This window comes from Phyllopteryx taeniolatus, chromosome 21, assembly GCF_024500385.1.
Source record: "Phyllopteryx taeniolatus isolate TA_2022b chromosome 21, UOR_Ptae_1.2, whole genome shotgun sequence".
Lineage (NCBI taxonomy): Eukaryota > Metazoa > Chordata > Actinopteri > Syngnathiformes > Syngnathidae > Phyllopteryx > Phyllopteryx taeniolatus.
This window is the reverse complement of record NC_084522.1, coordinates 4,807,054-4,827,218: the sequence shown is the minus strand read 5'-3', so window position 1 is coordinate 4,827,218 and position 20,165 is coordinate 4,807,054. Positions and strand designations below refer to the sequence as shown.

The 20,165-nt window shown below is 42.9% G+C and overlaps 1 protein-coding gene across 6 annotated transcripts in view; it reads left to right on the top strand.

The window, feature by feature from the left end:
* Nucleotides 1–20,165, top strand: part of LOC133471256 (myocyte-specific enhancer factor 2D homolog) — a 39,091-nt gene extending 18,926 nt beyond the window's left edge. The window contains exons 1-13 of one of the 6 annotated variants that reach the window (XM_061760655.1): nucleotides 3,484–3,717; nucleotides 7,241–7,557; nucleotides 8,229–8,432; nucleotides 8,658–8,795; nucleotides 8,876–9,092; nucleotides 10,143–10,199; nucleotides 10,267–10,451; nucleotides 10,745–10,774; nucleotides 12,448–12,577; nucleotides 12,764–12,941; nucleotides 13,203–13,271; nucleotides 14,282–14,332; nucleotides 15,826–20,165. In XM_061760655.1, coding sequence (XP_061616639.1) covers nucleotides 7,504–7,557; nucleotides 8,229–8,432; nucleotides 8,658–8,795; nucleotides 8,876–9,092; nucleotides 10,143–10,199; nucleotides 10,267–10,451; nucleotides 10,745–10,774; nucleotides 12,448–12,577; nucleotides 12,764–12,941; nucleotides 13,203–13,271; nucleotides 14,282–14,332; nucleotides 15,826–16,240 — 1,728 coding nt within the window. In that variant the 5' untranslated portion in view covers nucleotides 3,484–3,717; nucleotides 7,241–7,503 and the 3' untranslated portion in view covers nucleotides 16,241–20,165. Of the gene's footprint in view, nucleotides 1–3,483; nucleotides 3,718–7,240; nucleotides 7,558–8,228; nucleotides 8,433–8,657; nucleotides 8,796–8,875; nucleotides 9,093–10,142; nucleotides 10,200–10,266; nucleotides 10,452–10,744; nucleotides 10,775–12,447; nucleotides 12,578–12,763; nucleotides 12,942–13,202; nucleotides 13,272–14,281; nucleotides 14,333–15,825 lie in introns of those variants that run through there. The other 5 variants (XM_061760656.1, XM_061760658.1, XM_061760657.1 and 2 more) reach the window with 5 other exon arrangements.

The following is a 20,165-nucleotide window of genomic DNA, read 5'->3' as shown; positions in this document are numbered from 1 at the left end:
CACAGGGAGTTCAAATTCACAACGCGTGTTACGACTCCATGCTGTGCAGCGGGCCTCAGTAGGTGCTGCTGTTTGTGCTAGCAAGTATCAGGCGTCATCATCGACTAACTACTACAGTTTTTTTTTTCTTAAAAATTATACATCGACCATGACAGCGGTTGCCTAGCAACGAGACGCATCCACACCTTATAGCTTAACCCTTGAAATACTAATTAATGCTTTTTTTTTTATTTGAATGAAATTTAGGTGTAGATTACCAAATATGGTTCCTTGCACAACAACAGCGTACCCCCCCAAAAAAAGTAATTATTTCTGACTTTAAACAAACTACATACACAGGCATGTTTTATTGAGATAACAATGTCATACAATGTTATTTTTCTGTTATAGGTCAAATAGCTCTGCTTATTTTTTCTCAAATAAATCAGGGGCCCAATAGATTGAACGGATGTCATGCTTCAGGAAGGAAAGGGAGGAATTCTATTTGACACGTTGCCATCCAATCTTGTGGGGAAATGTGGGGAAAGTTGTTTTCCGGAGGACTCGAGAAGGGTTCTCTATTCTTGGCATATCGCGCCTCTCGAGTGGAAAACTGTTGTGCACATTGAAATAGTCGTCTATTCACTGGGCTCAATGCAACACAGCCATAAATCTTCAATGCAACACTTCTGTGAACTAAATGGGAAGCTCCACTAGTAGGTTTTAATCAACCCTTTTAGATAATTGATTAAATGGAAGCACCAAAATTACAAATTGAGGTTTTGTTTTTAAATTGGGCATGTGTACAAACATATCCCACAATCCTTTTAGGTGGCAGTATTTAAAAACATTGGTGGAATTATATAAAAAGCACATTCCAAATGTCACTTTCTGTATCTAAATATATAAACATTAATATCCAAATAATTAAACTTTTAACATGTGCTATACTATGATCTCAATAAATAAATACACAGTTGACTCTGAAGCTAAGATCAAAGCACCAAGTGAGAAGTTCAGGGGGAAAAAAGTAAAATTATCTTATTTGTTATCACGTGTAAAGCAGGTACAGGGTTAAATGAGATGTTTGTGGCATAAGTAGTTTTTATGTTTTCATAAATTAATTTTATTTAAATATTTGGTTTGTGACAATTCAAAAAAATATATTGTTTTTATATTCTGTGTTTAAGTAAAATAAAGTAATATTGGTTGCATAGTACTTTGCATTCAGGGAAATAATGTATGAAAACAATTACAAGTTCAAGTGTTGAACTACTCTGGTGGTAAAGCAAAATCCTGAAAAATACACAGAAAAAGAAATTCCACATTTCAACAGGATTTTTCCACCATTGTGGACTACGTTTTTCAAAACAATCACATGCAATTAAATGTTCAATACAATAAACATGTAAATTGAAAAGTTTATTATGTTGGTTTTTAAGTTTTAGGTTTTCTTAAATTTTAAAATTCTGCCACTGTGAAAGTGTTTTGTTTTGTTTTTTTTCCCCCTGGGTAATTACAAATGTATCGATTTTATAGAGCCATTGTAATCCCCAGTCACTTCCGTGTATATTAAATTTAAATGCCATATATGTTACATATTTATTTGGGTTAAATGACTGGCACATATCGAAACAAGTCATTTAAACAAGTTTATTAAAAGAGTAAAAGGGTGAGCGTTCTTTTCGTCCGTTACTATGCTGCCATCGTGTGGACAGTTTATGCACTACACACAACTGCTTTTGGAGTGGTGGCTCTTTGGCCGTATAACGTGTAATGTGAATAATGCGTGACGTTTTTGTTTTTTTTGTTTGGTGGTGTGCTATGACATTTTTGCAATGTAAAAATATGTGCCTTCGCTAGCTAGAGATTGAGAAACACTGCTCTGGCCACAGGAGTTCTCACATTTTTTGGGTCCAGGGAGAAGTTTTTCCCAGGACCCCCTCGTAATCCTAAATCCAATTAAACATCACGACTTTGTGCACCCCTAAATGCCATAAGATTTTTTTTTTTAAATGTCAAATTTTTTAGAAAAAGTTCAAATGTTATGAGAACATATACTTGAATTTTTATTGGAGACCAAAAATTATAAAAACATTTTTTTCCAAGAAAAAAGGCTGAACATCAGACATACTGTATTTTGTTGTGATAAAAAGTCAGTATTACAAGAATACATTTTCCCAAATCAAGTTCATATCATATTAAAGTAAAAGTTTAATGAGGGAAAAGAGTCATATTTTGACAAGTGAATTTCAAAAATACAACTGTTATCATCACAATACGCCTTTTTATGGAAAAGATGCCTTTATTCTCTCATAGGAGTATACTGTTATAATACACCTTTTTTTTAGTATGCAAGGCAAGTTTATTTATATAGTGCATTTCATACACAGGTAACTCAATATGCTTTACATGATTTAAAAACATTTAAAAACAAATAGCAAAAACACATTTTAAAACAAAGTACAGAAAATTTAGACAGCTTACTAAAATTACCCAAAAACAACAACAACAGTGCAAGAGAGATCATTTAAGAAATGGAAAAGCTCTAAAATGCTCAAACATAAGAATGAGAAAACAAAGAATAGTTTTTAACCTGGACTTAAAAACATTGACACTTGGGTCTGCTTTCGCTTTTGTTGGTAACTTGTGTGCAGCATACTATTAAAAAAAAAATACTTTATTAAATCAGGGATGTCAGATTTATCTGATATGTAACAATCATATCAGAACTTTTAATTGGCCCAAAGGTAATGTAGGAAGGAGTAATTGGTTTATATGTTGGTTTTATAGGCACACCATTCCCCATCTGTAAGAATGCAAATTAAATTTTTTGTTGATGATGATATGACATAATCAGTTATGACAAATTACTTAGACCCCCAGTTTACGGCTCGCGGACCTCTGGTGGTCCAGGGACCCCAGTTTGAGAACCACTAGTACAAAAGTTTCGTCGCCAGATGTTGCCCACGGGCTGTATGTTGCCCACCCACGGTCTCACAGCCATGTTAGTGAAATCAACGCACTGAAGACTAAAGGTCGTAAAACGGATTATGTAGACAGTAAACCGTGGATTGAGTCCCCTGTGGCCTGTTATATGCATCATGAGCGAAGAAATGTCCACTTAAATGGGGGGGAAAGGTTCACTTAGTGCGTGGACGTCATACAGGGTGCAGTGATATTGTGCCGTCACGTCTGTCGGGACAATATAGGCGACGAAAACAACGTTTTGTCCTTTCTTCACCGGTGACTTAGGGTCATATGAAGGTGCGAAGAAACAAATGAGCAAGCGGGCTCGGGCACAGCGGCTCAAGTCTCCACTGACATTCGGAGCCACATGCAAAAATCATGCAAAAGGTAAATACGGTGGCGGAGGGATACAAACACCACGGCACAACATGGCCGTCACCTCCGTCATGTCCTCTCCTGTGGGACCGGCCCGCTCTAGCGTGATGCGCGCCGATTGGCCGACGCGCCGCTAGCCTCACCCTCCCATTGGTCCGCGCAGGCGTCCATCAAAATCTTGATGTCAATGACGTCGATCATACGCTGGTTTCACTGTATCGCCTTGGTGAACGGACAGTATAGTTACTTAAAACATGAAATGGAATAAAATGTCGCGGATTCTTTCCCAACGAGGCGTCACGCAAGCGTAACTTCATCAGTGGTTCTTCACTGAGAAGTATCCCGTCCCGGCAGTCGTTTCGTGTGTCGGCTTTTAATCGCCAATATTTCAGGGTAAGTGGAGTGATACATTTCCTTCCTGCGTCTTTTTCACCCCCTTCGCACCGCCGCTTGCTTTGCTGATTTCAATCCCCTTAAATGCTTGGAGAGAGGCTTTATGTCTTCACCCTACACCCTCACGACGCTTGTTTCATCGAACGAAAGTTGCCGTAATGGGAATCCAAGTAGTGCGTGCCTGCCTGGCGACTTGTAAGGGAAGGTAATGGCTGTCGACCGGGGCTCGTTCCGGAGAGATTGTCTAATGGCCTCGATTCCACTGGACTCTCGCTTCAACGTCGTTTTGGTTGCGTTTTAAAAACATTTTTTTTTTTATTTGTCTCACGGTTAGCTGGCCTGGAATGTCTTTTAAACGACACTGTGATACCTTCCTTGCGTCAGTGGGCCTGTCTGTGTCTGTCTTGTCTGTGTCTCCAATCTGTCAAAGGACACCACGACGTGCCCCCCCCCCCCCCCCCCCAACACCATTAAAAATGCTCCGTGGACCACCGTGAAGAAAAGACGTCCACACTGGAACGAAAATAACCTTTCATATGGAGTCAGGGAGAAAACTGAACTCTGAAGGCGTTTTTGTTCAAAGCTCATCCAGTTGCATTGTTGCCCTTGAGGCTTCACTGCTGGGGAAATGCCATTATTTTACCTGGATTGGTTGAGTTTAATTTGATGGCATTCTGGCTTCAGCGTTGCATAGATTATTAATCCATCAGTTTTCTGTTCCGCTTTATCCTCATTAGGGTCTCTGGTGAGCTGGAGCCTATCCCAGCTGACTTTGGGAAGAGAGGCGAGTTCCACCCTGGACTGGTCACCACCCTACTGAATCGCAGTGCACATATTGACAAACACTCTACATCTACAGGCAATCGAGATTTTTCAGCCAATGTAAAATGACGTTTGGCTCGTGAAGCAGGCTAAACCCCGGATTGGTCACCAGCCAGTCACGTGGCACGTATTAGGCGAGCAACCGTTCTTGCTCTTACTCACACCAATGGACGCTTGGGGTCTTCATTGAACCGAACAAGCATGTTTTTAAGAACGTAGGAGGAAGCCGGAGTACCTGGCGAAAACCCACACGAGCACGGCGAGAACATGCAAACTCCACACAGGAAGGCCCACATTAAAAATTTGAAGCTCACAACGATCAGGCAGATGTGCAAACCACTCACACACCATGTTGAAATTGAATCATTTAACTGTAATTAAATTCTGAAATGGGGTCAGAATGCCAAGAAATTAAATGCCCCCTAAATAATGTGAAACAACGCCCCCTACAGGCTGTGAGCAGCATAAGGGGTGACATCACCACGATCTGACTGACATTTAGTGTCTTATGATCAAAAATGCGATGGACATTTTGCTTTTTGATTTAGACTTCATTCAACATGCCAAATGTGTGAACAAATGTTTCTTTATTATATGGTTAAATGTTTTTTATACAACAGTTTTCGAGTTTGTGCACTCTAATTATACAACGGAATCTACTAAGTAGAACAAATATTGTAAGATTCCAGCTCAGTAGGGTTTTCCTTTTCTTTGCCTTTTGTTTTTTTTGTGTTTTTTTCCCCAATGCTGCCATAGAGGGTGTGTTGTGATGATAACCATAGAACCAGAAATGGAGCTTGAAAGGCCTTATAATGGCCACACTTTGAGCTGGGAACACATTATTTCACTACATTATTTCCTATGGGGAAAAATTGTTCACGGAATAGATTGTGTTCCACTGTGCAACTTCCACTGTATGTTCATATTTGTTGTCACATGTTCCACTGTGCAACTTCCACTGTATGTTCATGTTTGTTGTCACAAAGTCCCTCTGAGATGTGTAATAATGTTCTTCATCCCACTCGTTGATTAAAGTAGTGTTTATTTGGCTGTGGGCACACGTTTGAAGTGTCTTTGACAAAATCCCTGCTGGCCTTTATGTAGACATGAAGGTCACACACAAAGAGGTATTGCAACAAATAAACATGAGTCAGTGCAGAAGTGGAAATAATTGCTCTGTAAGTGTGTGTGTGCGTTTTCTCGCTTTGCCAGATTTCATTGGCTAGTGCGTAATCCACTGAAAGGTCAGTGGCACTAATGAGCGCACTCCACAACAGACAGATGAAGACCCTCGGCGTGATTGCGTCCGCCATTCATCAGGCTCGCTTGAACATCACTTGGCTGATTTAACCAATTTGATCTTGCAGTAATAAACTAAATTGCTCCCCCTCACCCCAAGCCGTACAAAATTAAGTCCGCTATCGTGCTCAGATGGTCTTTTATTTTTTCGGCTTCCGGGTGTCAAAAGAGTTGTTTGGGTTCGGAAAAATGTTGTTAAAGAGCCAAACTGACCCCGTTTGCGCTGAGTCCAATCAGTACGCTAGGCCGCTTCTAATTGAGCCGTCAGCGCCTTGAGGTGAGGGGGGGGAGGGCATTGCATGAACGTGTCAATTTCACTCATTAATAAGGGCGCTCCGAATCCTCGTAGGGCTTGAGTCATTCCAATCAAAGATGTTTAATACCGTATTGCAAGAGAGGCATGTAATTGTGTAACTTTATATTATTAACACATCCAACCCCTCTTGGAATAATGTTCGTCAAGGACGATAACAGAAGAAGAGTCACTCATAACAGGCCGCATCATCACGCGTGGCGTTTTAAAGCCTCTCCGCTTAACTTCTTCTTTTCCTTTCGGCTTGTCCCTCTAGGGGTCACCATAGTGCGTCATCCTTTTCCATGTAAGGCTATCTCCTGCATCCTGCCCTCGAACACCAACTGCCCTCATGTCTCCCCTCACGACATCCATCAACCTTCTCTTTGGTCTTCCTCTAGCTCTCTTGCCTGGCAGCTCCATTTTTTTCCTTGTTTTTTTATTTTTTTTAGCCTCTTTGCTTAACGATCTTCGTAAACAACACGGAGGACAATGGACACGTTTGTCAGCGGGTTTACCACCTCGTGTTTAACAGCGTTGTGCGAAAAACATCCAAAAGGCAGAGAAGAGAATCTTGCGCCTTGGTCTTATACAGTGGAATTGGATTTGAAAAAAACCTGTCATCATCGTAAAATCTTAACTGTACGAGCGACTTTTAAAGCAATAGTATCACATTTCTATCTGTCATACAAGTGTAAAAGGAAGTTAAGCACTTACACTATTGAGCCGTAAAATCAGTAAAACACTCAGTCTTTATTGAACAGACAGTTAGAAAAACATATTCAACATGTAAACAGACTAATGAGTTAACAGCGAGTCAACTGTACACTCTCATTTGCCGGCGCCCACGTCACTCACCAGGCCACGCCTTTTAAAGCCATTCACATTCAGAGTCACAGATACAACATAGAATGTAAGGTTGGTGACCCCAACTGGGCAAAAAAATAATACCCGCTCCTTTTATTACATGCACCTTTTATTGTGTTGAATAATTTAGAATTGTATTGTACAATGACGACTGTACATCTCTATTATTTTCTGAACAAGCTTAATGATAAGTGACGTGTGAGATGTAGCGTTTCACATGAACTTCCTTCCTTTCTCCCGCAGGTGAGGAGCGACAGCCTCCTCCATTGTCAACCATTCCTCTTCAGCGGTTTCCGCCGTCCGTCGCTTCACCTTCAACCTGGCCAGAGAAATGTGCCAGCGCCGCCACTGCTGTTGTTCTCCGCCACCTTCCCGTGTCTGACTTTCTTTCGGGGAATATAAAACAAAACAAAAAGCTTGCAGGGCTAAAGAGAGAGAGAGAGAGTGAGAAAGAAAGAAAGAAAGAGATAGCACTTCTTCACTTGATTTAACCGCCGCTAAGCATCATGGGTAGGAAAAAGATTCAGATTCAGCGGATCACAGACGAAAGAAACAAGCAGGTACGTAAGAACGCTTCATGAATTTTAATTTTACCTCCATCCTGTGGTGCCTCCCCCACTAACACTTGCCCACTGTCACTTAATGCTGAGTCTCCAGTGAACTTTTAAAGGTCCACTGAGTTGGATTCTGGACTTCTGCTGCTGGTTGTTGTGGGGGTTCCAGTTTCCAGTTTCATGCCAGTTACTGGCAGCTGAATGCTGCGCATGTTTGACACCCGTGCACTTGTGCGGGCAGCTGTCGTGAAGTTGAAACGAAACGCGCAGCTCAACCTGAGAGTGTTCGCTTGCACTCTTGCACCGAAGAAATAGTGCACTAAGTCCTCTCAGTCCATAATGTTATAAAACAATTGTCAGTTTTCAGGGATTTTCCTGGCTCAAATTAAGACACAGGAGGTACTATAATGATCATTCGCACACATGCAAATTCTGCGCGCCAATTTTCTCAAACACTCTTCACATGCATTCTTTTTCCTTTTTCTTATATCATAAATTAGTCTACAACCATAATTAAAAATACGTAACTTCTTCAGTATTAAATATAACGCAAGTGCATTTGTGTACAGCTAAACAGCAAAGTTAATGTACTTGGCTGGATATGGGGAAATGTTATATGCAGGAAAACTTGGTTGTTATTGTAATCAGAATGATTATTATATCATTCCTCTTCCTAGGTGACGTTCACCAAGCGCAAGTTCGGCCTGATGAAGAAGGCGTACGAGCTGAGCGTGCTGTGCGACTGCGAGATCGCCCTGATCATCTTCAACCACGCCAACAAGCTCTTCCAGTACGCCAGCACTGACATGGACAAGGTGCTGCTCAAGTACACCGAGTACAACGAGCCCCACGAGAGCCGCACCAACGCCGACATCATCGAGGTACCGCAACGTTATAGACGCCTCATCGGATTTGTTCTAAACAACAAATGTACCATATTGATACCATGTTTAATATTTACTGGTCTGGTGTACCACATTAAATCATTTAATCTCTATGTACCTCTACTGTGCCACATATACATCATATGATACACCTTTATGTACAGTATATTTACACCATATACTGTAAATCTGGTCTTGCTGATGTTGTTTTTGCACGTGTAGACTTTACGAAAGAAAGGCTTCAACGGTTGTGACAGTCCGGAGCCCGACGGCGAAGACTCCATCGATCAGAGTCCCCTGAATGACGACAAGTTCCGGAAGACCACCGAGGACCTTGATGTTCTCTTCAAGCGCTACGGAGTGAGTGTGAAATCTAGTGCGGTCCTTCTGGTTAGAAAGCAAGCGCGCATCACACACGTTCGTCATTCGGAACATTGCAGCAGTCGACGGCTCCGCCGCAGACCTTCTCCATGCCCGTCACCGTGCAAGCGTCCAATCCCAGCCCGCTGCAGTTCAGCAACCCTGGTAATGCGCTGGTAACTACCTCCTATGTGACGGCGGCGGCTCTCGCCGACACCCACCTCCTGTCGCCACAGCAACCGGCTCCTCCGAGGAACACCGTGTCTCCCGGGTTGCCACAGCGACCGGCCAGCGCAGGTGAGACATTCTGCCGAGGTCGGCGAGTGGGCCACGTCAGCAGAAAAGAGCACTAAAAAGTTTGACTGAAAGCATTTTTCACTTTCCATTACATCCGCTGAGAGCGATGCTAAAAAAAATAGGATGCAATTGTCAAAGTGATTGTTATTACTATTAGGTATAAGGGGAATTTGTTAGCTTTGAGTTTTTATTTGTTTTTAGAATTACATGATTGTTGGGTAGTAAGTAGGACCTTATAGGGCAAGGAATCATATTTGGTAACTAAAATGGACGTCTCACTTTAGGGCAGCAGAAGCATGTGACTATTCATGTGACTTCCAGCCAGTCAATGAACCGAGTTTCCTAATTTGAAAAAACATATAATTGATTGGAAATAAAGTATATTCTATTGCCATGTTGTTGTTAGCCGGCACGGTGTACGAATGGTTAGCACTTCTGCCTCACAGTTCTGGGGACTGGGGTTCAAATCCCGGCCCCGCCAGTGTGGAGTTTGCATGTTCTCCCCGTGCCTGGGTGGGTTTTCTCCGGGCATTCTGATTTCCTCCCACATCCCAAAAAAATGCGTGGTAGATTGATTGAAGACTCTACATTGCCCGTAGGTGTGCATGTGAGTGCGAATGGTTGTTTGTCCCGATGTTCCCTGCGATTGGCTGGCGACCGGTTCGGGGTGTACCCCGCCTCCCGCCCGGAGATAGCTGGGATAGGCTCCAGCAGCCCGCAACCCTAGTGAGGATGAGCAGTAAAAGAAAATGGATGGATGGATGTTCTTGTTATTATATTATTATATTAGGGTTTAAAACAAAGCTTCTTGATGGAGTAGTTTGAAGGACCCCGGAAACATGAAATGGCTGCGTCTGAGATTGAGTTACAATTTATGGCACGTCATCAGACTTCGCCGCTATACTCTGTCCATGCGAAGTGACAAATATGCAAATTGTTTTGGGAAATTTGTCAGACTTGCAGTTTCTTAGCTTTTTGAGTGAGCCTTTTTTGTGGATCTCCTTATAATGCTGTGCTGATCAAGTACTGATTATTTACTGAATTCAACAGGCGCTCTTCTGGGAGGCGACCTGAATAATTCAAATGGAGGATGTCCAAGTCCAGTCCGTAAGTGCTTCATTTGTATTTTCTTAATGAGTTGTATTAGTCTGGCCTTATTGATCTCTTTAAACAGCTAACGGCTACACCAGCGCCAGGGCTTCGCCAGGCCTCCTCGCCGTCTCCAACGGCAACAGCCTGGGCAAGGTGGCCCCGGCCAAGTCGCCACCGCTGCCGCCCACCAGCCCCCAGATGGTTAGCAGCCGCAAGCCTGACCTCCGGGTCATCACCTCTCAGGGCGGGAAGAGCCTCATGCAGATGGTGAGCTGGTGACGGCTTTCAGATCTCTCCTTTTTTTTTTATTGTTGTCGCCGTTGTGTGGCCTTGCTTGTCCTCTAGCGGCGGCAGCAATCAGGCCGCATTCTTGCACGTGTTGCCAGTGAGCATATTTTGTGGTTTTATGAGCGTGTTCACACACAAGACACACACAGCGACAGACTTGCACTTCTCCCTCACTTGTAGCGTGTTGTTTCATGTAGCCACGCCCGCCACTGCTCTCTACTTTTGTGACTACTTACAAACTTGTAACCCCTCTCTGTTACCACCCTTTGCAGACAGAGGATGAGCTGGATTTGGTAAACGAGGTGAATGTTCGCATTTTAGCATGGTCGCAATAGATGAAGACACTCATCGGTTTTGTTGTTGTTGGGTTTGTTTATTTATTTTTTTGGTTGGTCTTTGCTTCACTGGCATTTCTCGCGATGATCCTCAGAGTTGACTGCATGCGGTTCAGGTCTCATGACCGTGTTGTTTGTAGTCCCGGCATCATGATCTTCATGATCCAGGACAATATAGCAAAAGGAAATAAGTACAGTGAACCCTCACTGTTTGCTGGCTTTAGCTACCAAGACCCACTTGAATAGCAAAAGTTTGAGAGTATTAGACTCCCCCAAAATGTTTAGTGGTCTATATTAATATTTTAAACCCTAAATATATCCAACAAACTATGATCCCAAAACACTTTGATAAACTCATCTTACCCTTTTTTTTAAAAAAAATGGCTTACAGGGAGTTTGATATGTGAGAACCCCAGCATGTATGTCGCCACTTACAAAGACCATTTACCACTTTCTTATTAGCCTATTTTATGACATTTTTGAATCAGTGATCCATAGATACTCTAATTATTTTATGACATATTGTATATCGCTAACAACTCTTTTTCTTTAATTGGCCACTTACCTTACATTTATCAGCTGATCAGCTGTCAACTTCCATCAATGCCAAATGCGATCCGGACTTTTCGCTGCATCATCTTGAGAAGTTTCTCACCCTGCTTTCTCCAAGGAGCCTCGACTGGAATCTTCCATCACGCTGCTGTTTTCGGTCAAGCTGGCAGACTGTCAGCTGATGGCCAACGCTTGCTGCTACTCTGCTAACATTGTGCATTAAAAGAAGCCCGGTGTTTGGGCGCCATCTTAGGGCAGACAGATGCAAATATTTTTTGTAAAGTTGTACAGGAAAATTATTTGTGAGCTGGCGAGGGTTTACTGTACTGTTTTCACCAAACGGGGAAGCGCCGCATGGCATGATTCCTGTTCACTGACAAGTTGATACCCATCTTCACCTTCCTCACCCACAGTGGCAGTTTACACAAGTCTCAACATTTCCTGTCATTACATTAAAGGCATGTTTAGTCTCTAGGGACATATCTTCAAGCGCAGCAAATTAGACATGCACAATAAAACAATACATTTTAGAATGTAGAATGGATGTGCACAAATGGTGGCCAAAGCTGGTTTGTGACTTATTGTAAATTTCCTGACAACACTGAGGAGCGACCACGTCACTGACCACGTTCAGTCTCCTGGAACGCTAATTGACGATAAAAATGCCATCTTCACGTAAACGTTGAACTCCACCCACCAGAGAGTGTTCATGCGCCTTGGTAGGTGCTGACCTTTTAGTTAGCAACAGAGTTAAAATTGGCTCAGCAGTTAACTCTCCAAGTTAGTCTTAGAGATAATTAATACTAACTTGGCTGTTTTGTTGTTGTTTTCCATGATTTGAAAAGTGGGATGCATATATTTGAGGGATGCATTTTAAGTGTAGCGTATTTGCAGCATTTATTAGAGGGTCTGTCACTATTTGAGGTTTCCGTGCTTGACTTGCCTTTAATGTAACATCCCATATACGGTATGCTTCACACAAGGAAAAATCCTCTACACTGTGTACATTGTCACTGCAAGCTTGTCGCAGCCTTTCCAAATGTCAAAGTCCCGACACGTAACGACCTGCTTCCTTTCCTCCTTGACAGAACGCCCAACGGCTGGCAGTTGGTGCCCAGGTGGCCCAGACTCTGACCACGCCTGTGGTGTCTGTGGCCACGCCCAGCCTCCTGGCGCAGGGGCTGCCCTTCTCCGCCATGCCTACGGCGTACAACACAGGTGAACCGCAAGACATCCATTGTGTGTGATACAGAATGTTCTTGTCAGCTGGGTTAGGCTCCAGTTCCTCCACCCCTTTAAATGTTTGGATGGATGTATGCTACTCTTTACAGGCTGTGTGGAAGGGGTCTAAAGTCTGCCCCAAATAAAAATCCCTGTTTTTTTCCCCCCGCCCGGTTTGTTCAGAGTACCAGCTGACGAGCGCAGACATCACCGCGCTTCACGCCCTGGCGTCTCCTGGCGGCTTGCTGCCCACCAGCGTGGCGACGTGGCAGCCGCAGCAGCAGCCCATCGTCTCGCAGCAACCGCAGCAGCAGCAGATGCAACAGCAGCAGATCAATCTGGCGTCGCTCAGCAACTTGGTGTAAGTCCGCTCGACTGTTCCTGCTGATCCTCTCGCATGCTGTTCATACGACACGTTTATATGCGAGCATTTCACCATTCTTCTCCAGCATCTCACCATTTCAGCCTCGACACACTCGAAACAACCTTTTAGGGCCGTGGTTATTCTCGCCAACGCATAGAGACAAATGAATCCCGCGGCCCATGCTTGGTGGTCGGGTCGCAGGCGTTAGTGTGAACGGCAGGTCCTTGAAGTGTACTCTGTGCTCTTGTCGCCATGCAGCATGTGGGGTGTGGACAAACAGAGCAGCGAGCTGTCTAGCCAGGTGTCCAGTCTGGCCGCCAATCTGAGGTGAACGGCCACCACAAACCAGAGTGTCTGTTTGTATGTGTGTGTGCGCACGTCCAATGTCGCCACCTTGTGTCTGTTAAGGAGGATGCGGCCTCAGTAGAGACTTGATTAGGTACAGCTAAACAATACTCTGCTCATGTGTCACAACAGCTCTTCTGTTATATTCTTTGAGGCTGGATTTACACAGCAGGTCCAAGTGCTCAATTCTGATGCAATGCGTAGATCCGACATTTCAAGTGACACATAGTCAGTATAACAGTGTTTATACCAGGGCTGTGCAGGAGCGACATTAGATTTATTTTTTTAAATGGAAGAAAAGGGATAAATTAGTGCAGCAAATATTACAGGACTGTAAATAATGTAAATGCTCAGTCCAAATAAAGTGGAATGTATGTGGCCTGCACAGGAAGGCCTTTGCTTTTGCCCCAGTTGATTGAAACGAGGGTAACCCATTACTCATCCACTTATTTAATGATGGACACACCTCTAATGTAGCATATTTACATATTTCATTTTGAAGGATATTTGCCGTACTGTAGCGTTACAGCAGGTGTTTGAGCAGAAGCTGGTGTATAATTTTCTGATCGAAATTGTGCTGCTTAAACTATGCCGCTTGTGCAGGTGTACCTAATGTTGTAACCTATGAAGGACCTGTAATCCTAGTAGTTATAGAATCACATACACTGTCTCACGCTGGGCGTTGTGTTGCGTTTGTCCCAGTCAGGTTATTAGTCTTTTTGCCTTTGACGCTGCACATTTCTCTTCAAAATGGCAACAACCGCATTTGTAAAGCAGGAAGGAACTAAACGTGTCTTTGTGGTCTTTTTGAGTGTTTTAGTGTCGAGCCCCTCAGGATGTTGTGTAGTAGTCAGAACAACAGAGAAGAGTGTTTTGTGTTGTTTCAGGTGACATAATTGACATTATTGTGGTTGTTGATCAACACTCAATAATGTCCGGTCCGCCATTTTGGGGTTTTGGGAAGCTCCAACCTTTTGTTTTCTTCCCCACAGTCTGGGCTCTCCGTCCAACCTGCTCTTGGGTAGAGATGAGTGGTTGGGCCGGTACTGTATCCCACTTCCTTTTTTCCCCGCTGTCTGTCTTCATGTGCGCTTCTTGGCTGAAACCCCCTACCTCGCCCCCGCCTTCCTTCTCAGCATGTGTGTGCGCGCGCGTGGGTGTGTGTTTGCGTGTGTGTGCGTGTGCGCGCGTGTGCGTGAGCAGTCAGGACCTGTCTGTCATTTCACTTTTCGCTTGTTCTGGAAGTGAATTCCCAATACCACATTACTCATTTTTCATTGGACGTTCTCAAACTGAAGTATTTTGAGAGTTTTAAACCAGAACAGGTTTGATTTCAACCATCGTGAATAGCAAAAGCCATTGCAAATAGGATCCCACTTCTTTCACCAGACATCGTTTGGACTATAGGAAACCAGACTTTCAAGATACAGTGGGTCCTCGGTTTATGACAGCGTTCCATTCCCACGGTGGCGACATAATCCAAAAGTCAGAATGCAACATAGTAAAGAAGTTACCATTAAGGCAGTAGAAAGTCAGAATTTCAGTAAATATTTGTATGAAAAACACTTGTCGGCAATAAATACAAAACGATCGAGTGAAAAACTGTCAAATTGCGTGACATTCTGAATTTGTATGTCGGGACCATCATAAACAGAGGACCCCCATGTAGTGAGTGGAGCACACTTGGCTTGCTTGGTGTGTAGGTGATTTCACAGGAGAAAGATGATTTGAGCATGCTTCACTCTTTAGAATGCTAGATAGCTTGTTTGTGTCTAATAGAAAAAGGCCAATAAGCTACAAAAGTGGTTGCCGAGGTGGATATACTAGCAATAGTTTGCTGCAGTGAGGTAACACAAGTACAGTGGAACCTCTTATAGGGTCCAACAAAAGCCGTTCTGAGACGCTGGTGGACTTATCCCACAGAAATTCATGGAATAATCTGTTCAAATTGTCACCATCATACATAAGCAAGCAAAGGGACAAGCATTGTTTAAAGTAACCTTTTGCATTCATAACTGTCTTACAGGTGTAAAATTAATACTTTAGACATCACAAAACAGTCTTGACTTTAAAGATGATGGCATTTGTAGCATTTACACATACAAGTGCAAAAATGCTTACTTCAAGTACAGTATCTTCCTGGATATATTATTATTCTCTTCCCTGCAAAAACGCCAAAGAAAAAGCAGAACAAGTGAATCATTTGATGCTCACTGAACCGACTTTGTCGCCATGTTTGACTTTGTAGAGGTTCCACGGTAGCACTAAACAAGCATGTAAACGTCCTGAGTGTCTCTTAGCTTAGCATGCTCGCATAAGCTTCTTTGGTTTGTTGTGATGTTCTGGCCAAGAATCCAAACTGTTCCGCTTTCACTTACGGAACCTTCCCTTTTGTATGTCAGCCACAGGGTCCCTGAATGCATCATAGGCTTGTTGAAAATGGCTTCTTCGTGTTTCCTGCGCCGTGCCTCTAAACGTGATTTCATCACATTTGTGTCCGCTCGTTTAAATGTGGTGTCGTCGTTCTCGTCGTCAGGCCCGTGGCGCATATACCTCAAGGCGCCATGTTGACAGTCAACACCAACAGTGGCGTCAGCATCAAGTCGGAGCCGGTGTCGCCGGGCCGGGACCGCAGCACCCCTTGCCCTCCACCGGCCCCGCCGCCGCTTCAGTCCTCTTGCGCCACCCTGACTGCGCCGCCACAGTATCCTGGATCGCTTCTGTGCCTGGAGCCCCCCACGGGACGCTCGCCCGCCGACAGCGTGAGCAGCAACGCCAGCTCCTTCGAAGGCAGCGACCGGGAGGACACAGGCGGCGGCGGTGCTAACAGCACCAACATGGTCACGGCGGCCGCAGGAAGCGTCGGGCCGGGCCGCTCTGACTTCAGCCCCTCGCCGGAGCAAGAGGGGGGCAACATCAAGAGAATGAGACTGGACGCCTGGGTGACATAAGCGGCGGCCCAGAGTACGCAGGGAGGTTCGGACAACACAAACACATCACGTCACGTCGTACACGCCACACGTGAGGACGTCGTATACAAATGCCTCACCACGCGCTTTCACGCAAGATTTTAGCCTCAACACCAACACGTGTGTGTACATTCTCAGTCATCCAGGCAAAACTTGAATGGAGGCGACTGGACTGTTGTTGGTTGATCACGTTTCACCTTTGATCCAATGTAGAGCTGACTTTCTGCACTCGTAAGCTATCATGTGCAGCGCCAACAATCCCCCAAATGATTGGTTGGTTTATGGATCGAGTGATTGTTGGTTTTTTGATTAGTCGATTTATTAAGTCTCCGACGGGCGTGTCTTCTGGGGATGGTCACATGAGGGTTCTTGCCACCAGGTGTGGCTAGTGAATGACCATTTTGCATAACAACTGTTTGTTTACCTAATGCCTGGATCAGACTAAAAGATTTTAGCCCAGTTATTGGCCCGTTCGCTATTGTGGCCGACTTTTCAATTTGAGTCCAATTTATTTGGGCGGGAACGACAAAACTCTTTGTAGTGTGACAATCCCCGCTATCATAGCCCTGTGATGGCAAAAAGGAAAAATATTTTTGGGGGGGGATATCTTTCGTGTAGGGTGACATAGTAACGAGACCCTCTGACATCGCACCTTTATAGTACTATATAGCGCCCTCGTGAGAAACTAAATTTCTCTTATTGTGTGATCCAGGGATAACTGGTGGCAAAACGGCCATTCACCAGCCACACCTGGCAACAATAGCAGAACTCTGCTAACCAACCAATCAATTGACCAACCAGTCATTCAAGCAAATGGACAAGCATTGTTTAAAGTAACCTTTTACATTCATAACTGTCTTACAGGTGTTAAATTAATACTTAAGACATAACAAAACAGCCCTATTTAGGTGAACTCCAAACCTACGATTTAGAAGACTTTTGGATTAAATGTGAAAGGTCCCCACTGTCCGACAAGAGTCCAGTTGCATCCCTTCCACTTTTACAGAAGGCACTCACCTCCTCTCATCCAGTCCACATTCAGCAGACCTCACTTCCTGCTTTCTGCGGGCGCCATTTTGAACCTGTCCATTCTTCAGCAAGTCCCTCCCACGCTGCACTTTTTTTTGGGGGGGGCGGGGTGGGGCCTTGAGCCAATGCTGTGTTGTCCTCGGAATGCCAAACAAAACACGGCGCACAGGAAACGAACACTCTTGTGGCTCTATACGAATGGTCGCCACACAGACATACCGTTGTGTTCGTTCTCTGTCAGTACTGGTTCTGAAGGTCCGTTTCACTTTGTTTAAAAAAACAAACAAAAAAAAACAAAAAAAAACCCCACCCTCCTCAACGAAACTGATGTCCTCTTTAGCGCACGAGCTAGACCATCTTATTTTCCCGTGGTTACCCAAAGTGAACGGATGTTTTCTATATTTCTACCGCTTCTGTTAGCTTTTTGGCTTCAAGTGCGTGTATGTACATATATTTGCATAGACTTTGCTAGCTAGCCCTAAAAAAAAAAAAAAAAAAAAAAAAAGTCAACTCAGTGGATCTGTCCGCTATTATTATTAATAATTATTATTATAAACAAGCGTGACGATATGTTTGGGTAGCGTACCCCACTTAGCGCCTGCTTGGTCGTGTTGTTGTCATTTTTGCTACACAGCCAACATGCACGCGGGAAAAGCATAACACTCGCACACACACACAATCACTGCCCTTCACATTAGCCTAGCTTCTCATATCTATACACACATTTAGCCCTTTTTCTACAGCAACCGGTAAAGTTAACAGATGGTTTGATGTCATTTTTAATAGGAATTTGTTTTGTCGCCATCATTTCAGTGTGTGAATGTGTGTGCACAAGTTCTTTAGTAAAAATAGAAGAGATGTCTACGCCAAACCCTAAATAACCTCCCCTGCCCTTTATGATGCCTACTTGGCTGCGGTCACTTGACTGTTAGTTAAGCCCATATGTGAACTGGCAGCACCTAGTTCTGTTGTAACACTTGAGTTAAAAACAAAAAAAGAAAAGCAGAGCGCTAAAATGCCAAGTAAGCTCTGTAAGACTGTTATTGCATTACAACACAATTCACTTTTAAAACACTTTAAAATCAATAACACGCAAGAATCCCCCCGCCCCCCAGAAAAGGGGGGGCAGGACGGAGATGCTACAGCTAGTTAATGTCACCACGGTGGTATGTACAGTTTTGATTGGACAATCAGTCATAATGACCAGTACCAGCTTTCAGCACTAATGTTTGGTTACATTATTCACAAAAAATTGTATTGCCAAAAAGTTTACTTTTCTGCCTCACACAAAGCAATTTTTGCCATTTATGAAGGAAAGAGAGGAAAGAAGAAAAAAAAAAGCTTTTTGACTGATAGCAATGACAAAGAAATCATGTACCAGTAAAAAAAATAATAATTATACATCTCCAAATCAAATTAGGAGATGCGTGGTTTACATTGGATTGAGATAGTACAAAGATCGTCACTGAAAAAAGTTTTTTCTAATGTTCTAATTTAAAAAAAAAAAAAAAAAAAAAACTGCCACAATTTAATGATACATGCTTTTCTTTGGAAAGTGACATGACAAAATACATTGTTGCTCAAAAATGTTTTGTTTATAAAATGGAGATCGAAAAGTGATTGCATGATGCTATGACAAAAACATTTTGTTGACTCAAAAAATGTCAATCTTTTAAAAAAAAAAAAAAAAAAAAAAAGCTGTCGACAAAAATGTCCCCAAAGAAATTTGGTTAACTCCCCATACAAATTTGTCGACTAAAAAGCAAGACAAAAAAATGTAACATTTCATCGACAAAAACATTTGGGGAAAATATTTGCCCAACAAAAAGCATGTTTCAAAATTTTGGGATCGTACTTCTTACCCAGTATTTTTTTCAGATTAGAAAAAGTAAAAATTTTGAATATGCGACTTTCAGTGGAAAGCAACAGTATAGGGGGAAAAAAATGCTGTCCAATGAACAAGTTGTTTTTCCCCTCAGTCATTTTTGTTTTTTCAAATTAAAACGTATTTTAATTGAACAGCAATGATATGGCAAACAAAAGACACTAACAAGCATGCATCTTTAAATTAGGAATATAAAAAAATGTGGCCATACATGCTGGTTATTGGACAGTGACAAATTGCAACAAAAATGGTTTAAAGTGCAGTGACAACACCCCAATTGGGTCCATCCTGCCCTGTGTGGTCAAATGACAATCTATTGAGGAGGGGAAAACAGACTCACTCGGACCCCTGTTACTTGTCGTTTACGATGTTAGGTTGTTTTGTTTAAGATTAATTTGTGCTGGTTCAGTGCAGCTCCATACAATTACGGAGCCTTTTAGTTTGTGTAGCTTGTAATTTTTGGAACATTAGACTCTCTTTGTCATCGTATCACCGACATCCAAACTGGTTTCCTTTTTGTTCACTGCAACTTGCACGATCAGACAATGCGGTATTAGCAAATGCAATAAAAGGAAAGTACCAGTTAAATGCTGCAGTTTTCATCCAGATATAGAATATATTTATAAAGAAAAATTGGTGGAATTTGAAACATGTTTAGACGCATGGGACGCAGGTAACAGTTTGTGTGTCACGCAGTCAGAATGATGTAGCAAATAAAATACTAAAGATGAAATTTATAGTTAATATATTGTGTTGAGCTAGTCTGCTATGGATTTTGATGTAAAGATGTTTTGACGTTTTCTTTTTCTTGAACGATATACAGTTTGTGTATATTTTCATATACAAAAGTATGCACTGATGTTATTGAAATTCTATACCGCTTTTACAGAAAAAGTGTTTGTTGTACCAAAGTATCCAAGTCCCTTGAAACCTCCTTTTTGCGTATGTTTTACTGTATTTTATATATTAAATGACAAACGGAGTGAAGTTCAA